This window comes from Chiloscyllium plagiosum, unplaced genomic scaffold, assembly GCF_037043375.1.
Source record: "Chiloscyllium plagiosum isolate Xiang-an unplaced genomic scaffold, Cpla_swu_hap1 HiC_scaffold_10, whole genome shotgun sequence".
In the NCBI taxonomy this organism is placed as follows: Eukaryota; Metazoa; Chordata; class Chondrichthyes; order Orectolobiformes; family Hemiscylliidae; genus Chiloscyllium; species Chiloscyllium plagiosum.
This window is the reverse complement of record NW_028270148.1, coordinates 34,073,841-34,100,662: the sequence shown is the minus strand read 5'-3', so window position 1 is coordinate 34,100,662 and position 26,822 is coordinate 34,073,841. Positions and strand designations below refer to the sequence as shown.

General features: G+C 42.0%; 1 protein-coding gene across 2 annotated transcripts in view; it reads left to right on the top strand.

Moving 5' to 3' along the window:
- The first annotated feature begins 9,554 nt into the window (after positions 1–9,554).
- Positions 9,555–26,822, top strand: part of LOC122552723 (tetratricopeptide repeat protein 7A-like) — a 417,993-nt gene continuing 400,725 nt past the window's right edge. For both annotated transcript variants that reach the window (XM_087991260.1, XM_043695623.2), the window contains exons 1-2: positions 9,555–9,709; positions 19,344–19,507. In XM_087991260.1, coding sequence (XP_087847386.1) covers positions 9,583–9,709; positions 19,344–19,507 — 291 coding nt within the window. In that variant the 5' untranslated portion in view covers positions 9,555–9,582. The remainder of the gene's footprint in view (positions 9,710–19,343; positions 19,508–26,822) is intronic.

The following is a 26,822-nucleotide window of genomic DNA, read 5'->3' as shown; positions in this document are numbered from 1 at the left end:
GTGGGTGACGTCACGCGCAGCTGCCGCACCGGGGATTCTGGGGTTTGTAGTTCACCAAATCCATCGACGTCATTGGAACTGAACGAAAGTGAGGAGGTTCGAGTCCACAGTGTGCTGCTGCAAAAGCTCAGTAGGTCAGGCAGCATCCGAGGAGCAGGAGAGTTGATGTTTCGGGCAAACGCTCTTCACCAGGATCATTGGAACTGAGTAAAAACAGAAAGAAAACAAAAAGCATGCTGCAGGCCATAGGGGTCAGGCAGTATCCAGTTAGAGCTGAAAATGCGCAGCAGGTCAGGCAGCATCCAGGGAACAGGAGAATCGACGTTTCGGGCATAAGCCCTTCTTCAGCCCTTTCCTGAAGAAGGGCTTATGCCCGAAACGTCGATTCTCCTGTTTCTTTGATGCTGCCTGACCTGCTGCGCTTTTCCAGCAACACATTTTCAGCTCTGATCTCCAGCATCTGCAGACCTCACTTTCTCCTCAAAGTATCCATTTAGAGAAAGCAAGCTAACCTTTGGAGTGGAGATGACTCTTCATCAGAGCTGGTGAAGTGTGAAGGGGGCAGCATTAATGCAATAGTGGGAGGGAGGGGATTGGAATGCTGGGGTGGGTGGAGAAAGGATGTTGATAGTTAAGATAAGAGATCTTAATATGAGGATGGCAGAACAATAGTGTGTCTAACTGACAGATTGGAAAGTTCAGGCAGTCCCATTGGGGTGGGGGGAGGGGATAGAGGACGACAGAGAATGTAACAAATAAAACTAAAAGAAAGGGAGTAATGGGTTCACAATTTGAAGGTGTTGAACTCGATATTGAGCCCAGAAGGTTGTAAAATGTCTAGTTTGAAAACAAGATGTTGCTCCTCCAGTTTGCGCTGTGATTTGCTAGAACATTGCAGCATGCCAGGGACAGACAAGTGGGCATGTGAGCAGGATAAGATTAGATTAGATTCCCTACAGTTATGATGTAGGCGAGGGAACTGGGAGAAGGGATGGAGTCTTTGCTGGACCTTGGATCGAAAGAGCTATCGTAAAGGTACCAATAGGAGTCAGTGGATGGGAGCGGACAGTTTATTCCACTAAATACAGGTTTCTGGTTATGAATGTATGCTATTTCTAGTATGCATGTTCGATCCACTTTATGGATATGAGATCAGAAGTGGGCCATTTTCCTCATCAATTCTGCTCTGCCCTTCAATGAGATCATGGCTCTGATGGTCTTAGCATTTTGTGTTTGGTGACATAAGTGGAATATGAAATTCTTCAGCAACTGCAGGTTTTATTATAATGGAAGAAACAACCAGATTCATTAGAAGATTTCAAAATCAGCTGCATATGTTGCTAAAACATGGATGCCTTCGTTCTCCATTTCGACCCCCTCTGTTGGTATTTATGTATGCAGTAGCCTTAAATGAATTAATGCACATTGCAAATTTCATTGCACAACATCCTTCTCTTTCATGCTATCTCTTGCAGAGTCAGGCCCAGTGTCTCAGGAATTTCAAGCCCTCCATCCTGCACCGTTTCTTCAATCATGCTTTTGTGTGTTATCCTGCTATTTCTGTACTCACTCGTGTGTGGTACTAGCCGTGGTCCAGAGATTGCTACTTTTAAGCTTCTATTTGCTAATTTTCTTCTTAGCTGTCTAAATTCAGATCGCAGGACCACATGACCCTTCCTGCTTATAGCATTGGTACCAGTGTGGATCAACACCTCTTTCTGATCATATTTGCCCAGCCGAATGTCTAACAGTTGCTCTGTGACCTTTGTATCAGGCTTCCATAACTTCCTGGACTCCACCTCCTCCCACCCAGTATCCTGGAAGAACTCCATCCGATTCTCTCAATTCCTCTGCCTCCACTGCATCTGCTCGGATGAGCAAACATTCCACTCCCAAGCATCCCAGATGTCCACCTATTTCAAACATCGTCCTTTTCCTCCCTATGTCATCGAGACAGCCCTGCATTGCACCACCTGTATTCCCGTTCCACTGCTCCAAAATCCCCCCTCTTGTCCTCACCTACCATCCCACCAGTCTCCGCATCCAATGCATCATCTTTAAACACTTCCACCAATTTTAACTAGACCCCACCACTAAGAACACCTTCCCCTCCCTACCAATCTCTGCCTTCCGCAAAGACCAATAACTTTGACAGTCCTTGGTTTGTGCCACTGTCCACACCAACACTCCCTAAACCCCCCAGGTACCTTTCCCTGCAAGCAGAAAAGATGTAAAACCTGCTGGCATGCCACCTCCCTCACTCTATCCAGGCCCCAAAATGTCCTTCGAGGTGAGACATAAGTTCACCTGCCTCTCTTCCAATCTAGTTTACTGCATTAGGTGCTCCCTATGTGGTCTTCTCTACATTGGGGAGACCAAATGTAAACTGAGGGAACGGTGCGCCAAGCATCTCAGTCGGACCCACATGGGCCAACCGTACCTCCCAGTCACCGTTCATTTTAACTCCCCTTCCCACTCCCCTTTCTGACATGACCATCCTTGGTCTCCTCCATTACCACAATGAACCAAACCACAAATTGGAGGAATAACACCTCATAGAGTCATAGAGATGTACAGCATGGAAACAGACCCTTAGGTCCAACCTGTCCATGCTGACCAGATATCCCAACCCAATCTAGTCCCACCAGCCAGCACCTGGCCCATATCCCTCCAAACATTTTCTATTCATATACCCATCCAAATGCCTCTTAAATATTGCAGTTGTACCAGCCTCCACCACTTCCTCTGGCAGATCATTCAATACACGTACCACCCTCTATGTGAAAATGTTGCCCCTTAGGTCTCTTTTATATCTTTCCCCTCTCACCCTAAACCTATGCCCTCTAGTTCTGGACTCCCCGACCCCAGGGAAAAGGCTTTGTCTATTTACCCTATCCATACCCCTCATAATCTTGTAAACGTCTATAAGCCTCAGATGCTCCAGGAAAGACAGCCCCAGCCTGTTCAGCCTCTCCCTATAGCTCAAATCCTCCAACCCTGGTAACATCCTTGTAAATCTTTTCTGAACCCTTTCAAGTTTCACAACATCTTTTTGATAGGAAGGAGACCAGAATTGCAAGCAATATTCCAACAGTGGCCTAACCAATGTCCTGTACAGCCGCAACATGACCTCCCAACTCCTGTGCTCAATATCTGACCAATAAAAGAAAGCATACCAAATGCCTTCTTCACTATCCTATCTACCTGCAACTCCACTTTCAAGGAGCTATGAACCTGTACTCCAAGGTCTCTTTGTTCAGCAACACTCCCTAGGACCTTACCATTAAGTGTATAAGTCCTGCTAAGATTTGCTTTCCCTATAGCTCAGAGGACTTAACATTAAGTTCTCCAATTTCAAATAACCTCCCTCCCCATCCCCCGAATCCCTTCCCAGCCCCTCTCCCTCTCTCTCCCTTCACTCATCTCTGCCACCTACCGGATTCATTCCTCTCATTGACCAACCAGGTCGTACCCTCTACCTGTCTTCACTTATCCCCACTTCACCACCCTGTTCCCCCCACCACCACCCTTTATCTGCAGCTCCCCCTACACCCATCCCCAGTCCTGAAAATGGGTTATACCCGAAACATTGACTTGTCTACCTCCTGATGGTGCCTGGCTTGCTGTGTTCTTCCAGCCTCCTGCATGTCTACCTTCGCATCAGAGAGGCAACATACTATCCTGGAGTCACACCCATAACTGTAAAAATCCCTGCCTCCTCTCCAACTAGTAAATCACTATTGCTCCTTGACTAGTCTTCCTTCTCCTGTGCACATCTAGCTCACTAGTGCTTCAAAGGGCTTGGTACTTGCTGGAATCCACTGAGGAACCATCACCTTCACCAGCATGCACAATGGGAAACTGATTCTTAAACAGTATATCAGGGGATCTTTGTATTACATGCCTGATTCCTTTCATCTTTCTGCAGTCATCCATTACCTATCTGCCTGCATACTTCTAAACTGTTGACCACCTCTCTGAACAGGGAGACAGTGAGGTCTGCAGATGCTGGAGATCAGAGTTGAGAGTGTGTTGCTGGAAAAGCACAGCAGGTAAGGCAGCATCCAAGGAGCAGAAAAATCAATATTTTGGGCTGGAGCCCTTCGTCAGGAACCTTTGGATTTGTAGTATGTACTGGGTATCCTGTTCAGGTCCAAACTGGGTTAGTCTGAATGTGGTCTGGAGTCCATGTGGAATCAGACGGTTCCATAGGCAGGTACTGAGGAAGGAGATGTGGCTGTAGTAGCGAGTCTGCTTGAGGACGTGGCTGAAGAGCTTCAGGGCAGAGGGGAAGACTTGGGGAGTACAGTGAGAGAGGGACTCACTGACATCTTTGTTGAGAGAGGAGAAGAACTTCAAGGTAGGCATCCTTGGAAGAGGTTTCGCAGTAAGGTTGAAATCAACTAGGAGACAGTGAGGTCTGCAGACGCTGGAGATCAGAGTTGAGAGTGTGTTGCTGGGAAAGCACAGCAGGTCAGGCAGCATCCGAGGAGCAGGAAAACGGACGTTTCGGGTTGGAGCCGTTCATCTGAAATCCTGACCTGCTGTGCTTTTCCAGCAATATACTCTCAACACCTCGCTGAACAAACTATCCATGTAATTTTCAGTCTTGTAGCTAGACTAATATCACTGCAGTTGTCCCTCTACTTTACAAACCCACAGATGGAAGCAACATTTTATAGATAAATAGAGAGATACGTGATCCCATAATCAGTTAAAAGTCCATTATTTTGGGGCGGCACGGTGGCACAGTGGTTAACACTGCTGCCTCACAGCGCCAGAGACCCGGGTTCAATTCCCGCCTCAGGCGACTGACTGTGTGGAGTTTGCACGTTCTCCCCGTGTCTGCGTGGGTTTCCTCCGGGTGCTCCGGTTTCCTCCCACCATCCAAAGATGTGCAGGGTCAGGTGAATTGGCCATACTAAATTGCCCGTAGTGTTAGGTAAGGGGTAAATGTAGGGGTATGGGTGGGTTGCGCTTCGGCGGGTCGGTGTGGACTTGTTGGGCCGAAGGGTCTGTTTCCACACTGTAATCTAATCTAATCTATTCCTGCCCCAATTCATGATGATGCAAGTAATATGAGGAAAAGGCCCCTTGAGCAATTTAAGCATCATCTTTAGTGTTGTGGAGTGCAGCAAATCAGTGAAAAAGTCAAGGCTGCAGTGTTTGATGGTCTGGATGAGGATGGTTGCCAGTGAATGATCCAACATGACCTTTGAGAGTTCAAACATCACAGAAGACAGACTTCAATGAAATTAATTCACCCACTGCTGAGAATTCTGGATATGGAAAAGGCGATGGACTCTGACAACATCCTGGCTGTAGAGCTGCTGACTTGCTCCAGTGTGTCTCGCCCAGCTAGCAATGTGACAACACTGGCATCTACCTGATGATGTGGAAGGTTGCCCAGGTGTACAAAATAAGAGAAATCCAATTTAGCCAATGAATAGCCCATATGCATTTGCTTTCCTCCAATCACCTTAAAATTATGCCCCCTTGAGATAGCCATTTCCGCCTTGGGAGAAGGTCTGTGATTATTCACTGTATCTATGCCTCACATCAACTTGTACACCTCTATCAAGTCACCTCTCACCCTTCTTTGCTCCAGTGAGAAGAGTCTTAGCTCCTTTAACCTTTCTTCATAAGACATGGCCTTCAGTCCAGGCAGCATCCTGGTAAATCTCCTCTGCACCCTATCTAGAGCTTCTGCATCTTTCCTTAAATAAAGTGACCAGAATTGAACACAGTATTCCAAGTGTGGTCTAACCAGGGCTCTATAGAGCTGCAGCACAACCTCACGGCTCTTAAACTCAATGCCCCTGCGAGTGAAAGCCAACACACCATACACGCCTTCTTGACAACCCTGTTAACCTGTGTGGCAAGTTTGAGGGATCTAAGGACGTGGACCCCAAGAATCCTCTGTTCCTCCACACTGGCAAGAATCCTGCCTTTAACCCTCTATTCTGCACTCAAATTTGACCTTGCAAAATGAATCACCTCACACTTTCCCAGGTTGAACTCCATCTGCCATTTATCAGCCCAGTTCTGCATCCTGTCAATGTCCCATTACAAGCCCTCCACACTATCCACAACTCCACCAACATTTGTGTCATTGGCAAACTTACTAACCCAGCCTTCCACTTCATCCAAGTTATTTATAAAAATCACAAAGAGCAGAGGTCCCAGAACAGATCCCTGCAGAACACCACTGATCACCAAGCTCCAGGAAAATATTGTCCATCTACTATCACCCTCTATCTTCTATGCGCCAGCCAATTCTGTATCCAGACAGCCAGATTTTCCTGTATCCCATGCCTTCTTTCTTTCTGAATGAGCCTACCCTGGGAAACCTTATCAAATGCCTTGTACACCAGGCATATCCACACCATATCCACTGCTCTATTTTCACCAATGTGTTTTGTCACATCCTTGAAGAATTCAATAAGGCTTGTCAGGCATTGACCCTATCCATGCCCCTCCTGATTTTATAAACCTCTATAAGGTCAATCCTTAGCCTGCGATGCTCCAGGCAAAACTGCCCTATTCAACCTCTCCTTATCCCTCAAACCTCCAACCCTGGCAACATCCTTGTAAATATTTTCTGAACCCTTTCAAGTTTCACAACATCCTTCCGATAGGAGGGAGAGCAGAATTGCACATTATATTCCAAAAGTGGCCTAACCAATGTTCTGTGAGTGGTGTGAGCATCATAAAGTGTTTCTGTTCAGATGTGCCATTGTCTACCTGGTATATAATTCCTAGTTGAAAATGAAGCACTAACAGAACAATTACCATCTTGATTGTCTTCAGTTTATCTGTGGACTATATGCCCTGATGTAGAGTTTTCTTACTCTACAGGTCACAATAACCATTGTGTGCTACACTGCTTGTTAAGTAGCTGAGCATGTTAGCAACTCATTTTCCTGTGCTGCATTATCATGCACTCCTGCATGTTAGGTACTTCACATGTAACAAATAGACACACAGTCTATCACAACGATATGCTCAGATCAGTATCCCACTGTCATGCCACACATCTTTTTGATGCAAACTTTCTCACCTTTTAGATAATCTTCTGAAAACACGTAACACTAAAGCATTTTAAATTATTGTTTGTTCTGCCTGCTTTTTGCAATTTTTGAACTTGAACAACTAAATTTCTATGTTTATTCAGTTTCTAATTTTTTTAGCATTTAGAAATTACTCAAATCTATTCTGCTTAATTAAAATGGATGAGGTTTCAATATTAAAATCTATTTGCCCATTCACTTCAGCTATCAATGTTCCTCTGCAAATTTTTGCTGTCATTGACAGTAAATTAATGTTGTCAGAAAACCTATGTAAATGCATTCTGTTCCTCCAAACACATTATTTATGTATACAATAAAGTGTTGGCACTACAATAGACATCACTGGAGTACCACTAGTCACATCCTTTCAATTTGTATACAGACTCACTCATCCCTAGTGTATACCTTCTCCCCTCCATACAATTTCCTGACTAAATCAGAGGTTTGCTTGTTTGCTTCCATACTCATGTACTTTTTAAATTATTTTCTTCACTCAATGTCACCATAATACTGATTGTTTACTCATCTCCATAACCTCCGCTCAGTCATCTATTCTTTTTCCAATCCCACTGTGTTTGAATCTTTCACCACTGAATACTTCTGTTTGGTCTTAGGGATGACTCTTCTTCTTTCCGGTCCAATCTCCATTGCACACCTCATTATGTGCCCTCTTTCTTTCCACAACAAATAATCATGCCATACTTTAGTTTTGTCCCCTTCAGGGATGTATCATGGTGGGCCCTGTACAGACTGCTGCTGCACACTGTCTACCTTTTTTCCCTAATCCACCACCCGGACATGCCTTGGCATGCCCACTTGCCACCGGGGGGTGGGGATCTCCAGTGGACAGCTCTCTACATGGGAGTCCTCCCGCTTTCTTTTGGGGATTTGGGGTGTAGGGCGCTGCACGCAGCAGTACACTACACTGCCGATTGCAGTGGTTCATGGACTCCCAATGCAATTGCTTGTTCTGTGGTGCTGTGGAGACCATGGTCCATGTACATATAGGGTGCAGGTGTTTGCACTGTCTTTTTAGTTTTCTGGAGAACCTTCTCCTCTGCTTTTGGCTCTACTTCAGTCCCACACTCCTGATCTTTGGGCACCTAGTGTGGAGGGGGAAGGGTAGGTCTGAGGATAAACAGGTCCAGGCAGTGGGCCATGGAGGGGTTTATTATGGCCGATTGCCTTCCCCTTTTCCACAGCTACGTCTGAGCCCTGGTGTCTCTGGAGAAGGAGGACGCGGTGTCTACCAACTCCTTTGAGCTGTTCAGGGAGAGGTGGGCACCACAGGGAGTGGAGTGTTTTATTTCCCCCTCCAACTCTATTTTAATTTAATCCTTGCTATTTTGATCCTTCACTATTTTGATCACACAGCATTGTCCTTTGGTGAGGAGGACATTGCTTGTCACTGACCACTTGTCACTGGATGTTTCCTTTCATCCTGGTGGTGGAAATTGATTAAAGATTTGTACACCTGCTGTCTTCCACTGTTTTGCACAATTGCACATACACATCATGGGTGCTGGGGAAAATTTAAAAAAACCCAGGAGATTTAGAATCTCCTCAATTTAGGGGACTGACTCTGTAAAAAAAAGAAAAAAACATGCCATTTCAACTTCTCCTTAGCTATCTCTGTCAATGCTTCCACAATCTTCACTGACTCTGTGAGATACTAGTACTTGATCTTGTCCTCCCTCATGACTCCACACATTCATCTTGTAATCCAGATCTGATAAACATACAGTTGTTATGTTTCTTTTATTGTTGTCCAAGTTTGTGCACAAAATAAATTATTGAGGCACATGCTTCCTCAACTGATCAAAAACAACATGAAACAAGAGTTGAGCTTTCTTAAATAAAATCATTAAGAGATCATCACTCCACCTACAGCACATGGAGTATTATGGTTCAAGAAGGCAGCTCACCGCCATTTCCTCAAAGGCAACTTTGGATGAGCAATACATATCAGCCCAGCCAGCAATATCCACGTCTCCCGAGCTGAATAAAAAAACAAATACTTATGAAAAGTAATACCATCTATCCAATAGTTTCAAGTTTAATAAAACTGATTTTGCTTTGATGAGGCACAATTTCAGTCTTTAAATACCATGTAGTATAAAAATATATTTTTGATAATGAATTTTCACAATATTGCATTCACAACATACATCCCAACCAAGCAGTTTAATATTTAACTAGCATTTGTACAGTATTTGGAAAACAAAATAATTTTAACTTGATAGCAGGTAAATTGTGAATCATAGGAGATATAAACATTTGCAAAAAAGTGTTATGGAAAAATGATCTGTTTTATCTGTTTTAAGGATGTTTTGTCGGTACTTTCCTTCTTTCTTAAGAGAAAAGTGTCAAGCTTTGTTATTTGTGTTTTACTTTAAAATGGATGGAAAACTACAACTCCCAGCGTGCTCTATGTTAACACGCAGACGCAGTGGCAATTTTTCTAGTATTTTGGCAGCAGTTCCTTTTTTTAATAAAAGTGCTACAGACTCTAATGGCTTCCAGGATATCATTTTCACAGTACAAATTAGAGGCAGAAATAGAAAAATGCAGAGGAGAATGTCAATGGGACAAAGTTCAAAACCTCGTGAAGCAACTGCCTCCCAAAACATCGGAAAACGGTAGGATTTATAAATCCAGAAGTGTTCGGAGCAGTTTTGACCTTTGATATCTGTTTAAGTTTTTTATTTACATCTGTAAAAGTTGATTGAAGAATGAAGACAAGAGTTGAATAAAGCATCATTTTGCACGATCCGTGAGAATATTGATCTGGAGATCTGAAACAAGCGCTGTGAAAATTATCCATTGATTTGCAGAAATTCTGAAGCTGCTATTCCAAGAATAAAAACGCTAAACTTTATCACCTTCCGCTTTAACTGTACCATGTTTGAAGATTCAAACCACAGTGACGTATTGCACTTCTCTTTTACCTTAGTATTGTCGACATAAATACTTATACAGAAAGTTTTCACCTTTTTACCTTTTTAATTTTTTTAAAAAAAACATGCTGGAATGAATAAGTTTACAGCTCTTTTCGACCTGTCAGTAAAGGCTCTTGTAAATATCTATCATCTGCGTAAACTGTTTTCATTTTACGTGGATGAAACATATTGCGTATGTTGGAAATCTGAAATAAAATCTGAAGCTCTGAGCAGTAATAGGAATTGCTGGAAAAGCTCAGCAGGTCTGGCGGTATCTGTGGAGAGAAATCAGAGTTCTGAGGAAGGGTCACTCGACCCGAAATGTTAACTCTCGATTTCTCTCCACATATGCTGTCAGACCTGCTGAGGTTTTCCACTAATTTCTGTTTTGTCTCTGATTTACAGCATCCATAATTCTTTCGATTTTTATTTAGCTGGGAGCATACTTCAGATCAGACAGCAGGGTGAAAGGGACCAGATTTTCGCGAAGTGGGCAGGACTCTCTGGACCTTTAAAAAGCTGCGCAGCAGAAGCCCTGCGGTTATTTCTGACGGATCCCGTTTTTGTAGGCAGGGGTATATGGGTGAGAAGGCGAGGAGAGTTGGCCAGTCGCACAAGCGGGAATCCTGTATTCAGTAGAGCCATTTGAATTTAATAGGATACAGTGAGGTCTGCAGATCAGAGTTGAGAGTGTGTTGCTGGAAAAGCACAACAGGTCAGGCAGCATCCGAGGAGCAGGAAAATCGACGTCACCTGGGTTCTCAAACTCCTCCGATGCTGCCTGACCTACTGTGCTTTTCCAGCACCACACTCTCGACGCTGATCTCCAGCATCTGCAGTCCTCACTTTCTCCTGTTTGAATTTAATGCTGAGTTCAAATAGACCCCATTTTGACTGTGCTGAAGACCTTAACTAGCAGCGTGACAATCATGTATTGGCAGAATTAGGTAAATGCTTTTAAATGACGAATAAAGTCTGCATATGATTTAAAAAAAAAACCCACAATACTCTTTAAATATGAATTTGCTGCAATAAGAGTAAAAAGAAAGTCATCCTTGGACTGCTTTGATTTACAAGTCTTCTGTTTTAGGTTGAAAATAGTACTGCCTCCAGTGGTGCAGTTTTAGGAGAGTTCTTTATTGACATTTCCCCAAGAGCTATTATGACATTGAATGTTTATTTGACTTATTTTCAAAAGCTGCTGTTATCTCTGGGAGGTTCTGAGTTCACAGTTTGCTTGAAAGTTCAAAGTTAAGAACATAAGAACTAGGCAGTTCAACCCTTTGAAACTGCTCTGCCATTTAATACCATCATGGCTGATCTCATCTCAGCTTCAGGTTGATTTCCAATAAACTATACACAAGAGAAACTCGTAGATAATGTCCCCTGGAATCACAGTGTGACAATCATGTATTGGTTTAGGGCTACATGTGGGACAGCCAATATGGCACAGACAACGACAAAGTACAGGGAGCAATATCAGGATCTATAAACACTGGTTATATACCTAACTTAAGATTTTGTCAATGAGCCACCTGCTGTTTGGTATTTATTTTCCAAGCTAGATGATCAAACCAGTATGTTAAAATCCTACATATATTGTACAATGTCATGGTTGGGCTGTTTGTCCCTATGATGAGATGTCTGATGCCTTTGCCATAACCAGTGATGTGAAGCAACGCTATCATGGCTACCTAACTCTTCAATCTTTTATTTAATGCATTGGACCAGATTTTTTCTGATAATCTCATGAGAATTTTCACTCTATCCCTTTCTTTTATGAAGGAAAAGAGCTATGCATTTTTGACAGCAGAGTCTGATCAGGACTCCTTCAAACATGGAGTCGTTCTTCCATTTTCACAGTTCTTGCGCAATGCTAAATAGTGAGGGAAAGGCATCAGATTCATCATCCTTTACAATCCTTGACTCTCTCTGATCAACTGGAAACTTTCAATGAGTTCAGTTTCTCATTCCTTAATTATAAATTCTAATCGTTTCCCGTACAAATATCAGGCCAATTTGTCTGTAATTTCCTAGTTTTCCCCTCTATTCTTTCTTAAACAGTGGAACAATGAGTGCAATTTTCCAATTGAAAGGAATGGATCCTAAACCAAGAGAACTTCAGAAGATCATTGTTACAGCATTTTCCATATTATGACTTGTTCCTTCAAAATCCTGGGATACAAACTATCTGGTCCTGGAGATTTGTGACTTTTTAGTGCCATTAATTTCTTCATTATGTTATTTTGCTTTCTTAAATTTGGAGACTTCAAACCTAATTAATTAATTGAATCCTTGGAATGTCTGGCATGCTGACCCCTTCCTTTAATGTAAAATTGACATATTTATTCAATGTGTCTGCCATTTCCTAATTTTCATAGATATTATACTGTTATCATGTTTTAAGAAGCTTACGCTGCTCCTGAACACACTCTTTGATAAGATAATTGTACAAGTGTTTACTTGCATGCTTTTTTTCATTTCTTTTTTGTAGCTATTACCAATTGTTTTGCTATTCTTTGCTGATCTTTAAATCTCTCTAATTGCATTTTTGTATATGTTTTGCATTTTTATGTTTCCTCTTTTCCTACTTATCTAGTACCTTTCAAGTTGTCTGCCTAAAAAGTAGAGGCCTTGCTTATTGGAGCTATAAATTTGTTCTGTATCAATTTTGTTTGAACACCTTCCACTGATTTTTCCACTCGGTAAAAACAAGGACTGCAGATGCTGGAAACCAGATTCTAGATTAGAGTGGTGCTGGAAAAGCACAGCAATTCAGGCAGCATCCGAGGAACTTGAAAATCGACGTTTTGGGCAAAAGCCCTTCAACAGGAATAGAGGCAGAGTGCCTGCAGGGTGGAGAGATAAATGAGAGGAGGGTGGGGTGGGGAGAAAGTAGCATAGAGTACAATAGGTGAATGGGGGTGAGGATGAAGGTGATAGGTCAGGGAGGAGGGTGGGGGAATCTCTCCACCCTGCAGGCACTCTGCCTCTATTCCTGATGAAAGGCTTTTGCCCGAAACATCGATTTTCCTGCTCCTTGGATGCTGCCTGAACTGGTGTGCTTTTTCAGCACCACTCTAATCTAGAATCTGGTTTCCAGCATCTGCAGTCCTTGTTTTTACCTAGTTGATTTTAACCCTACTGCGAATCCTCTTGCAAGGATGCCTGCCGTGAAGACGTTTTCCTCCTCTCTCTACAAGAATCTCAGGGAGTCCCTCTCCCATGTCATTTCCTCTGCCCTGAAGCTCTTCAACTATGTCCTGAAACAGACTCGCCAGCTCAGCACCGCCCTCATGACCTGTCCTACCTGCCTATCTTCCTTTCCATCTATCCACTCCACCCTCCTCTCTGACCTATCACCTCCATCCCTACCCCCATTCACCTATTGTATTCTATGCTACTTTCTCCCCACCCCCACCCTCCTCTCATTTATCTCTCCACTCTGCAGGCACTCTGCCTCTATCCCCGATGAAGGGCTTTTGCCTGAAACGTCGATTTTCCTGCTCCTCAGATGCTGCCTGAACGGCTGTGCTTCTCCAGCACTACTCGAATCTAGAAACTGATTTTTCCACTGGTTTGGCCAGTTGTGGATAGTCTTTGTTTCAACCCATTGAAACCTGCCTTAGCAGCTGTTTTGCATTTCAATAGTTAGTGGTGCTGCCTCACAGTTCTATGGAGCCATGTGTGACTGTCCGTGTGAAGTTTACACATTTTCCCTGTGTCGTTGTGGGTTTCCTTCAGGTGTTCAGGCTTCCTCTCCCAGTCCAAAGATGTGCAGGCTAGATGGATTGGTCATCCTAAATTTGTCTGTATTGTTTATGGCTGTGTAGGCTAGTTGGATTAGCCATGGTAAATGTGGGGTTACAGGATTAGATTAGATTCCCTACAGTGCGGAAACAGGCCCTTCAGCCCAACCAGTCCACACCGACCCTCCGAAGAGTAACCCACGCAGACCCATTTCACTCTGACTAATGCACCTAACACTATGGGCAATTTAGCATGGCCAATTCACCTGACCTGCACATCTTTGGATTGTGGGAGGAAACCGGAGCATCTGGAGGAAACCCACCCAGACACGGGGAGAATGTGCAAACTCCACACAGACAGTCACCCGAGGCTGGAATTGAACCTGGGGACCCTGGTGCTGTGAGGCAGCACTGCTAACCACTGAGCCACCGTGCCTACCTAGACAGGTGGTACAGGACATGAGGGCGATGCTGAGCTGGCAAGTCTGTTTCAGGACATGGTTGAAGAGCTTCAGGGCAGAGGAAATGACTTGGGAGTTGCAGTGGGAGAGGTACTCCCTGAGATTCTTGTGGTAGGGATCTCAGCCTGGGTGGGATGCTCTTCTGAGGGTCTGTGTGATCTTGATGGGCTGAATGGCCTCCTTCTGCACTGAAGGGATTCAGTAATTCTGTGATTTCTCCCTTCCAAACTTTATATTGAATTTGATCCTATTCCAAATCTCCATATAGACCATAAGGTATAGGAACAGAAATTAGGCCATTCAGCCTGCCAAGTCTGCTCTGACATTCAATCATAGCTGATAAATTTCTCAACCCCATTCTCATGCTTTCTCCTATAACCCTTGATCCCCTTGATACTCAAGAACCTGTCTATCTCAGTCTTAAATATACTCAATGACCTGGCCTCCACATCCTTCAGTGGCAATGAATTCCATAGATTCACCAATCTCTGGGAAAAAAGTTTCTCCTTATCTCTGTTCTAAAAGGTCTTCCTTTTACTCTAAGGCTGTGCCCTCCGGTCCTAGTCTCTCCTACCAATGGAAACATCTTCCCAACATCTAGTCTGTTCAGACCATTCAGTATTCAGTATGTTTCAATTAGATCCCTCCTCATCTTTCTAACCTCCATCAAGTATAGACCCAGAATCCTCAAACTTTCCTCATATGTTAAGACAATCTGGTACTTCACAGGGGGTCTGTGCATAACTCCCACTGCTATCTGAAATTCTTTTCTATTTCTTAGTACTGTGGATAAAGTCTCTACTGACTGCTTGCCTCTCATTATATCCATGTACATTTGTAATGGTATTATCCTTAATTAAAAAGGTAACTATTCCACAGTTTTTTGTAGCTGTTTCAGGAATGGCTACCAAATCGAACACTTACAGTTGAATTTGTGCCTGCAATTCATTCAATTTTTTTTCCTTTAGGTACTATGCATTTGTATAAAGAACAACTTAATCAGGCCACACTTTCCTCAGCTTGTCCTTCTGCTTAGTGTTTTCTTGGCATGTTTCTCACCTTTCTTCCTTGATTTAATTATGTCACATCATTTAGTTTTCCCTTTTATCTGTATTGCCAAAAGCACAATTTTTGATTGTTATTCTGCTCTCTTCCATTTTGTGTGTTCTGAAACTATTACTGTTCTGTCCATTTAAAATCATAGAATCATAGAGATGTATAGCATGGAAATAGACCCTTCGGTCCAACTTATCCGTGCTGACCAGATATTCTAAATTAATCTCATTCCATTTGCAAGCGCTTGGCCCGTATCCATCCCCACCCTATTCATGTACTCATCCAGATACTTCTAAATGTTGTAATTGTCCCAGCCTCCTCCACTGTGATAGATATAGGACCAATGTTGGAGGTAGTTTCTTTACTCAGAGAGTAGTACGGGTGTGGTATGTACTGCCTGCAGCAGTAGTAGACTCGCCAACTTTAAGGCTATTTAAATGGTCATTGGATAGGTATATGGACAAGAATGGAATAGTGTGGGTTAGATGGGCTTCAGATTGGTTTCACAGGTTGATGCAACATCGAGGGATGAAGGGTCTGAACTGAGCTGTAATCTTCTATGTTCCATGTTCTTCCTCTGGCAACTCATTCCATACATGCACTACCCTTTGTGTGAAAACGTTCTCCCTTAGATCCCTTTTATATCTTTCCCCTCTCACCTTAAACCTATGCCCTCCAGTTCGGGACTGCCCTACCCCACGGAAAAGACCTATTTAGCCTATCCATGCCCTTTATGATTTTATAAACCTCTGTAAAGCCACCCCTCAGTCTCCGTTGTTCCAGGGAAAACAACCCCAGCTTATTCAGCCTCTGCTTATAGTTCAAACCCTCTAACTCTAGCAACATCTTTGTAAATCTTTTATGAACCCTTTCAAGTTTCACAACATCATTCTGATAGGAGGGAGACCAGAATTGTACACAATATTTCAAAAGTGGCCGAACCAATATCCTGTACAGCTGCAATATGACCTCCCAAATCCTATACTCAATGCTCTGACCAATAAAGGCAAGCATACCAAATGCCTTCTTCAATATCCACTGTCATGCATTACATAACTACAGACAAGTTTCTGTACAAATCTAATAACGAATACATGGGCTTTTTTTGTGATGGCTTCTGTGATTGAGTTCCAGTTGTTAAGACTAGCTTCTAAAAATGCCCACATTATAAGCTGCTAGAAGATGATTGGTGTCTATGGATTCTTTTCTTAGTCCAAATTGATACTGTTTTAAGATAAGTAAGAAAGCAGTGGAGTAGAAAAAGGCAACTTGACCACATGCTTTGGGAAAATGTGGTTTTCATTATTCGAAAAGCTATGTGAATTTTTATAGTTTCATGTTTGCATTGAAGCAGATAATGACAGTATGCTACCAGCTACTACGATTGGTATGCTTGTTCCCATAGCAGTGAAAAACAAACAGTGATATCTTTAGTCATGAGCTACAGAAACAGTGGTGGTAAACCTGGGAACATTTGGGTTGGTCTCACTTGGGATTAAGTTAGGGACAATAGTTAAGCCTGGGGATGTTAATATATAATGCCCAGGACCACGCAGATTAATCACAGAGAAAGGAGATGATTTGTATTTCTATAACATCTTATCTTACATCTCAGAAATGCCACCAGTTGTTACACAACAGCCTGGAAAATTCAGGGTGAGCTGTCATCATAAGAACTCTTCTCACACACACACATCAAATTAATCTGTCTACAATTTGATCGGTTTAAATGATCTATTTTTAAATAGGAGTGCATGAACATGAATGCATTTAGTGTTCTGACAAATGTATTGCATAAGCTGCTTTCCACGTTGTTCACTTTTTTTCTGAGTTTGCTTAAAATAAAATGTAAATTATATACCTCTCTTAATTTGAAGCTTAAATTATTTGTTGATTTAATTTTGAATTAAATTCCCACTTTGCGCTGCTACTTCCTGCATTATGCAATAATTTGAATTATTTTTAGTTCAAAGACAAATTTGAACTATCAGAAATAGACAAAACAACTGCTATAGATGTAACAATGTCAACATAATGTAATGGAATGCTTCATGGGAGCATTATAAAGCAAAATAGGATACCTCAGGTATCAAAAGCTTGGTCAAAGAGCTAAGCTTACTAAGGTGATCTGAAGGAGGAAAGCAAGGTGATGAGATGTAGCAAGGAAATTCAAGGATTTAAGACTGAGGCGACTGAAAATGAGGCCATCAGTTATAGAGCAGTTATGATGAGGAATGCACAAGAGGCAGAGTTAAAGGAGCACTAGTATCCCCTCAGGTACGTGGGACTGGATAAGACTAGAGATGGAGAGGAGCAAGGTCAGGGATTGATTTAAAATCAAGGTAAGAATTTTAAAATTATTCAGTATAAAACAGCAGCCAGTAAATAATAAATAACCAACAGCAAAATAATAGTTACTACAGTTTTCTCTTTATGCTCTCTTACTGCAGCAAGTGCCACTAATGATGGGGCTTAGGACCCAGTTTAGGTCATATACTGAGCTAGTTTGTCTCTGACGTTTGGCTGTAGTAGAAAAATAAAGTTGATTTACAGTAATCTGTTAAAGAAAGCAGGTCAATGTATGAATGAGTTTTAAATCAGCCTTTTAATAAATAGGGTATACCTGTGTATGTTTGGAGATATTTGTACTCATTCAAAACTATAACTCTAAATATCATAATATTTTTCACACTTATGAAAGAACTCCTTGAAAGCGTTAATACTGATGCATTATCTCAAGGTTGTTTCCCAAATTGCCTCCCACCTTAAGTTAATTAACTATAAACAGCAGTGATTCAAATCCATTAAACTAGATGCTGCAAAGAGAAACTTCTCTTAATTCTATAATACCAGTGTTTTCAAAGCACATATTAAGGAAGGTTGAATTTTCAAAATCTCCTTCACTCTGTTGGAAACTTATTATTCATTTTTTATCTTTTATTTCTGATCCTACTTAATACAATACTACCTCGCTGCAGCACTAGCAATTATAAAATCAATCTTCTGGTCGCATTAAGCAACACAATCTTAGTGAATGTATACTTTAATAACTAAGTTTTGTACAGACAAAATACTTGTTACAGTGTATTAGTGGAGTTTTTAGAAAAGGCGAGGAGGACTCGAGATGAAACAAAAAACTTCAGGATCTCCTGCCATAAATTGTATATAGTAGATGATAGAAAAAATGAATATTGAAACGGAAGTAGTGCTACTGTGACTGCACTCACTTGAGCAAATAATAAGTATCTCATCATGCTCCTGACTTAAACCATTCAGATATTGGAAGAGATAGGAGGTTGATCACATGCAAACTCTATTCTGCTGTTGAAACTATGCTGTAGATATGGCTGTCAAATGATGCCACTCAACATGTTAGTCATTGCATAGTTATTGATGGTAGTGCCATTGAAAGTCATGGGAAGGCGGATTGTTTGAGATAATCATTATAGAGCTCTTAGAACTTGCTACTGGTCAGCCCAAGCCTTTTGAAGGCTTTATGGTAAAGATATATTGGTAACAATACCACCAATACCCGAAAGTTAGGCACCAACTCCATTAAGTTACTGTGCAAGACTATTTATTGATCATAATTTTCCTTCCTCGCATGTACATGGAATGCCTATAATGAGAATCTCTGTGTAAATCTCTTTATGGCTTTGCTACTCCCTTTCTAACCTCAATCCAGACCTACATTCCCATCTGAACGCCAACCTCTGACAGTTTTTTTTGCAATTCTCTTGCTCCTGCAGTCTGCAATTGCTGGTTTTGTCTTCAACTGTTTGAGCCTGTGTGTTTAGATTTTCTGCTTAGCATCTATCCAAACACTCCCTTCCATTAATGCCCTCTTAATAGCTCCTTCTTTGGTGTAGTGTCCATTTTTTGTTTGATTGTACTTCTGTGAAGCATTTTGGACTATTTTCATAAGTTAGTAAGTTATAAATAATAAGCAATGTACATATCAGTGATTAAATATGGATTGAGAATAAAGGCTGGCACTAAAATAAATTTTAACTTGTGTTCTGTGACAATGCTAATTGGTTAATTTATTTTTTTGCTTCCGAATGAAAGATGATTTTGGGAATCTGCTCCTTGCTGAAGTCCTCCTGGAACAGTGCCTCAAGGAAAATACAGCCAAACTGAAAGATTGCACTCCAATAATGGAAAAGAATGAACCCAAAATAAGAGAAGCTAAGAAGTACTTGAGCAGTATATTAAACAGAGGCAAACTGCAAGTGAGTACAAGAGCATGAATCTATTGAGGCAAAATCTCCCTAAGATTATAAAATTAAACTTGGCCAAAATATTTGAATGTTGGTTGACTGTAGTTCTTTTCAAGATATCTTTTCTAATATGGGCCAAGAACATTTAATTTCTGAGTTCATCAGTCAGTTACATTCTCTTCCTACATGGAAAATGTATTTTTGCTGTACTGTTGCAGATTTCACTGTTAACTAAAACTGTATTTTTTTTAATAAATAGAACATCTTAAATCAGATTAATAGTTTGCATCTGTACTTTGTTGCTTTCATTAGAAAAATGCTGAAATGTTAGAGTTCTATGATACATTATCAGTGAGTATTGGAGTGTCTGATTAATTCTCCCACTCTTGCTCACATAGTTCTTGATCTTGGACACATTGTGTTGAATGGTACTCAAATAATTTTCTGAGGGATGTGGGAGGGAGTAAATGTCTGATGGAACTTGTTCTTTTGTTTACATCCGGTGCCTGTAACGGCAACACTACAGCTTGAAGCTGTCTTTCACAACCTGAGGTTCTGTGACCTGGGAAGAGCCTGGCAAAAAAAAAAGGGAAAAGAGAGTAGTATGCCCTAAATAAATAAACAGGAGTGAGTGAGTGCATAAAGGCCCAGGCAAAATTAATTTCCCTTGACAAGCTAAAGTAGGATATTTGCTTTAAGACATTTTTTGGCACAATGCATTCTCACATGGTTATCTCAAAAGGAAGCACTTTAGACTTCTTTACTTCCAACATTTGCACTCTCTGTACCTGCAAATTATGGTCAAGCTGTAGGAACCCAAGTCATACCAACCTAACCTGATCCCTCATACCTGTCCTCAAGATACTTCCTCCCTTGCCCCAAGCTTTTCTCAACAGTCATCCACTGATCTGACAACCAAGCCATCATTCAGCCCTGTTGCGCCCCATACCATCTGCCATTCTACCCTCATCCAGCTACCATGTTATTCACCAGCCACCTGCTACCTAAATCCCTCTGTCACCCTGTTCCACTTACATTACACACTTACCTTCTTCCAGCAACTGATAAAGTGGCTTCAGTACCTATAAATTCTGAATGTGGCAACTCATGTAAATGAAAGGCATGGGTTTTTGATGTGAATCTATTCTGCTGCTGGCTTTGTAAATACTTGGCCTGGTTTAGACTGGTTTTAACTGAGAATGCTCAAGGCCAGAAATTTTGGACAGAATATTCCTCCTAAGGTGAGTGCTTTTCCTGTTTTGACAGTCTTGGAAATAAAGTTCTTCACTTTACAAAAAGTACCTTCTGAACTGTTTAACTTTATTTGTAAGCTCTTTTGATCTAGATGCTTGAAGGAATGCAAACCTGATCTGCGCAACCTGTCTTCATTATTTAACCCATTTAGCTTTATTATCTTTATACAAATCTGCACGGCAACTCCACCAAACTCAATATATAGAACATAGAACATTACAGCGCAGTACAGACCCTTCGGCCCTTGATGTTATGCCAACCTGTGGAACCAATCTTAAGCCCATCTATTCTATACTATTCCATTTTCATTCATATGTTTGTCCAATGACCATTTAAATGCCCTTAAAATTGACGAGTCTACTACTGAAGCACGCAGGGTGCTCCGCGCCCCCTACTACTCTCTAAGGAACTACATCTGTCCTATATCTATCACCCTTCAATTTAAAGCTATGTCCGTCATGTTAGCATCACCATCCAAGGAAAAAGGTTCTTACTGTCCACCCTATCTAACCCTCTGATTATCGTATATGTCTCAAGTAAGTCACCTCTCAACCTTCTTCTCTCGAACGAAAACAACCTCAAGTCCTTTAGCCTTTCCGCATAAGACTTTCCCTCCATACTAGGCAACATCCTAATAAATCTCCTCTGAACCCTTTCCAAAGCTTCCACATCCTTCCTATAATGCGGTGACCAGAACTGTATGCAATACTCCCAAGTGCGGCCGCACCAGTGTTTTGTACCTCTTGGCTCTGAAACTCAATCCCTCTACCAATAAAATCTAACACACCAAATGCCTTCTTAACAACCCTATCAACTTGGGTGGCAACTTTCGGGGATCTATGTGCATGGATGCCAAGACCTCTCTGCTCATCTACATTGCCAAGAATCTTGCTATTAACCCAGTACTCTTTATTCTTGTTGCTCCTTCCAAACTGAATCACCTCACACTTTTCCACATTAAACTCCATTTGCCACCTTTCAGCCCAGCACTGCAGTTTATCTATGTCCCTCTGTATCCTGCAACATTCTTCAGCACAACCCACAACTCCACTGACCTTAGTGTCATCTGCAAAATTACTAACCCATCTTTCCTCCCTTATCCAAGTCATTTATAAAAATGACAAACAGCAGTGGATCCAAAACAGATCCTTGTGGTGTAAAACTAGTAATTGAATTCCAGGATGAACAGTTCCCATCGACCATCACCCTCTGTCTTCTTCCAGCTAGCCAATTTCTGATCCAAACTGCTAAATCATCCTTATTCCCATGCTTCTGTATTTTGTGCAATAGCCTACCGTGGGAAACTTCATCAAGTGCCTTACTAAAATCCATATATATCACATCAGCTGCTTTACCCCCATCCACCTGTTTGGTCACCTTCTCAAAGAACTCAAGGTTTGTGAGGCACGACCTACCCTTCACAAAGCCATGTTGCCTATCCCTAATCAACTTATTCCTTTCCAGATAATTATAAATCCTATTTCTTATAATCCTTTCCAACACTACCCACAACCGAAGTAAGGCTCACTGGTCTATAATTACCAGGGCTATCTCACTCCCCTTCTTGAACAAGGGTACAACATTTGCTATCCTTCAGTCTTCAGGCACTATTCCTATAGATAATGCTGACATAAAGATCAAAGCCAAAGGCTTTGTAATATCCTCCCTGGCTTCCCAGAAATTCCTTGGATAAATCCCATCCAGGCCAGGGGATTTATCTATTTTCACGTTTTCCAGAATTGCTAACGCCTCCTTCCTATGAACCTCAATCCCTTCTAGTCCAGTAGCCTGTATCTCAGTATTCTTCTCGACAACATTGTCTTTTTCCAGTGTGAATACTGCTGAAAAATATTCATTTAGCACTTCTTCTACCTCCTTGGGCTCCATGTACAACTTCCCACTACTGTCCTTGATTGGCCCTAATGTTACTCTTTCCATTCTTTTATTCCTGATACACTGATAGAAAGGATCAAGGAAAACCCTGACACTATCTGCCAATGACTTCTCATGTCTCCTTCTGGCTCTTCTTAGCTCTCTCTTTAGGTCCTTCCTGGCTAACTTGTCACTCTCCAGCGCCCTGACTGAGGCTTCATGTCTCATCCTAACATAAACCTTCTTCTTCCTCTTGACAAGAGATTCAACTTCTTTAGTAAACCACAGCTCCTTCATGTGACCATTTCCCCCCTGCCTGACAGATACGTACTTATTTATCAAAGACACATAGTAGCTGTTCCTTGAATAAGCTCCACGTTTCAATTGTACCCATCCTTTGCAGTTTCTTTCCCCATCCTATGCATCCTAAATCTTGCCTAATTGCATCATAATTGCCTTTCCCCCCAGCTACAACTCTTGTCCTGCAGTATATACCAACCCTTTCCATTGCTAAAGTAAGCTTAACCGAATTGTGGTCACTATCACCAAAGTGCTCACCTACCTCCAAATCTAACACCTTGCCGAGTTCATTACCCTGTACCAAATCCAATGTGGCCTCGCCCCTTGTTGACCTGTCTACGTACTGTGTCAGGAAACTCTCCTGCACACATTGGACAAAAACTGACCCATTAAAGTACATGAACTATAGTATTTCCAATCAATGTTTGGAAAGTTAAAGTTCCCCATAACAACTACTCTGTTACTCTCGCATCTATCCAGATTTATTTTTGCTGTCCTTTCCTCTACACCTCTGGAACTGTTCGGAGCGTAGAGAAAACTCCCAACAGGGTGACCTCTCCTTTCCTGTTTGTAACCTCAGCCCATACTACCTCAGTAGATGAGCCTTCAACCATCCTTTCTGCTACCGAAATATTGTCCTTGACTAACAATGCCACACCTCCCCCTCTTTTGCCATCTTCTCTGTTCTTACCGAAACATCTAAATCCCGGAACCTGCAATAACCATTCCTGTCCCTGCAGTACCTATGTCTCTGAAATGGCCACACTTCAAAGTCCCAGGTACCAATCCATGCTGCAAGTTCACCCACTTTATTCAGGATGCCCCTGGTGTTGGAGTAGACACAGTTCAAACCACCTTCCTGCTTGCTGGTCCATTCTTGTGACCTTGAGACTTATTTCTGACCTCACTACTCTCAACGACGCTGGAACTTCAATTTAGGTTTCCACCCCCTGCTGAATTAGTTTAAACCCTCCTGAAGAGCATTAACAAATTTCCCCCTCCAGGATATTGGTTCCCCTCTGGTTCAGGTATAGACCTGTAGAGGTCCCACCAGAATGAGCCCCAATTTTCCAGGCTACTGCACCATCCCTGTAGCCACGTATTCAACTCTTGTCTCTCCATATTCCTCACCTTGCTAACACTTGGCACAGATAACAAACCAGAGATAACAACTCTGTTTGTTCTAGCTCTAAGCTTTCACCCTAGTTCCCTGAATTTCTGCCTTAATTCCCCATCCTTTTTTCCTACCTATTGTGTTAGTGCCTATGTGCAACACGACTTCGGACTGCTCTTCCTCCCCCTCAAGGATCCCGAAAACACGATCCGAGACATCATGAACCCTGGCACCTGGGAGGCAACACACCAATCGTGAGCCCCTCTCGTCCCCACAGAAACTCCTATCTGTCCCCTAACTACGGAGTCCCCAGTGACTAATGCTCTGCTCCTCTCTCCCCTTCCCTTCTGAGTAAGAGGGACTGGCTCTATGCCAGAGACCTGTACTGCATGGCTTACCCCTGGTAAGTCGTTCACCCCCACCCTCCCACAGTATCCAAAATGGTACACTGTTACCACAGGAGATCCCTGCACTGTCTGCTGGTTCCCTTTCCATCCCGACTATAACCCTATCTGCCTTTTTCTTGTATCTGAGGTGTGACTACCTCCCTCTAACTCCTCTCAATTACACCCTCCACCTCCTGAATGATCCAAAGTTCCTCCAGCTCCAGCTCCATTTATCCTTCCTGAGGTGCCTAGGAATAAAAGCAATGTTTCAGATGTATTTCACCAGAGCTTAATACTATTGTAGCATAACGCGGATGCCTGTGAGATTAAGATTAACGTTCGACCAATCTTTTTAATTATACTTTTTACTGTACACTAGCTTTTATTGATTTCAAACATGGACTCCAACATTTCTTCCAAATTCTGAAATTTTTTAAACCATTTTGAAACTATTGTGACCCATCTTTCTTACATCCAAGGTTACCCTTTCACTTCATTACATTGAACTCTATCTCTGAGAGTTTTGGCCACTCACTTAAACTATCATTGTAACAACTTTCTATTCCTGTCTAAACTATTTACTGCAGTGTGGTAATTACTTGTTACTAAAATGTGCTGAAAATTAGATAGGGGAACTGATTTGATACTCTGTACTAATGATTGAAAACATCATGTTGTCAAATAACAAATCTAATATTTTTTTTAAAACGTACATTTTAAATTGGCACTTTTGTTCACCTGTGAGTAGCAGACAAACTGTTATGGTTAAAGAGAGAAGGCAACGGAAATAATTCCAAGGAAGAAATGTTATGAATGAAGGAAAACTCAATACTATTCAAACATTTATACTATGATATCAAAGCAAATATGGTGGTTGGAAATCTGAGTAAAAATAGAAGTTACTGGAAACACTCAGCAGGTCATGCAACATCAGTATAAAGAAAAGCAATGTTAAAGGGAAGAACCTTGAGCATCCGCCAGGCCCAAAAAGGGAAATACGCAGGAGCTAAAAAATTGTCCAACTGGCCAGTCACCCTGTAATATCTCACCTAAGGGCCATCTTTGGGTAATATCGAGGTCTGTGTCCATTGGTGGGGAAAAAAGGTTTGAATGCGGTATAGAGGAATGAGGTCGCCTGCTCTGGGGTTGGTGGGTTTTAAAGTGGGTCAGTATCACCAGGACTGGAACAGGGGAAACGTGTTGTGACCTGGGGGTGAAGGTGGTGGTCATCTGCGGAGGGGTGAAGGGGGATTGGTTCCTGAGATATAAAGATGTGGCGTTGGTTGCACAGCAAGTGGATGGGTTCGGTCTGACGGTTGGGGAAATGGCAACAGGTCCTGGGGTGTCAGGTAATGGTCTGGTATGTGTAAGAAGTCTGGCTGGCAGAGGTGTACAGTACTTGGGACATGTGAAGTAAAGGTGGAGTCTGTGGAAACGTTAGACTATGTATTTAATATTCTAATCTTTCCTGAATCTCTATTACATAATTTTATTTGGAGCCCTCTGATACTATTGGGGAGTGGGCTCCAGACATAGAAGAATGGCCTAATGGAATCTTGAATTTCCCAGTGATTCCTTCTAAGCCTGCTGAGTCTTCCCCTGTGCAACTCTTATCTCCTTTAGAATAATGACAAAAAACTGGGCCAATAAGTCTTAGAAGGCTATTTGACATTGGCAACCACCATGGCTAAATCATCTCCTGTGCTAGCTTTTTCTATTTCACTTCTATAATCTTTGACACTTGGAAACCTGTTTGGCTAACCTCTTCCAGACCTTTCTATTTTCTTTATAATCATTTCTAAAAAAATATTATTTATTGTGAGCATCACTAACTAGGCCCATCCCTAACTCCTCAGAGGGTAGTTAAAGGTCAATCACATTACTGTGAGCCTGGAGTCACATGTAGTCAGACCAGGTGAGGATGGAGGTTACACCTTCCCTGAAGGACATTAGATTGGTGTTTTCTGGATTCACGGTCATTATTAGATTCAGATCTTTTTTTCTATTGAATTCAAATTCCACCATCTGCCATGGCAGGATTCAAAGCCAGGTCCTCAGAACATTGTCTGGGTCTCTGGATTAACAGTCAAGTGATAGTACCACTAGGCCATCCACGCTCCTCCCCACCCCCTTCTACACCCTCCTTATTTGCCTAAAACAATATTATCGTTGATCTTGGCATCTTTACCATCTCAATGTATTTAGAAATATTAATTTGTCTAGTCTATTTTAAGTGTTGTTTCAACTAGTGAAACTTGATAATTTTTTCACCCTCTTCCCCTTGTTTCATGTGGTTCTCCTTTCTTGCTATCCAAAATGTTTAACAGAAAATTACATTAAAACACTGAACTGCAGGCTTTCTGCATTGACTGTTTCCAGTTGTTGATGTGCCTGATATCTG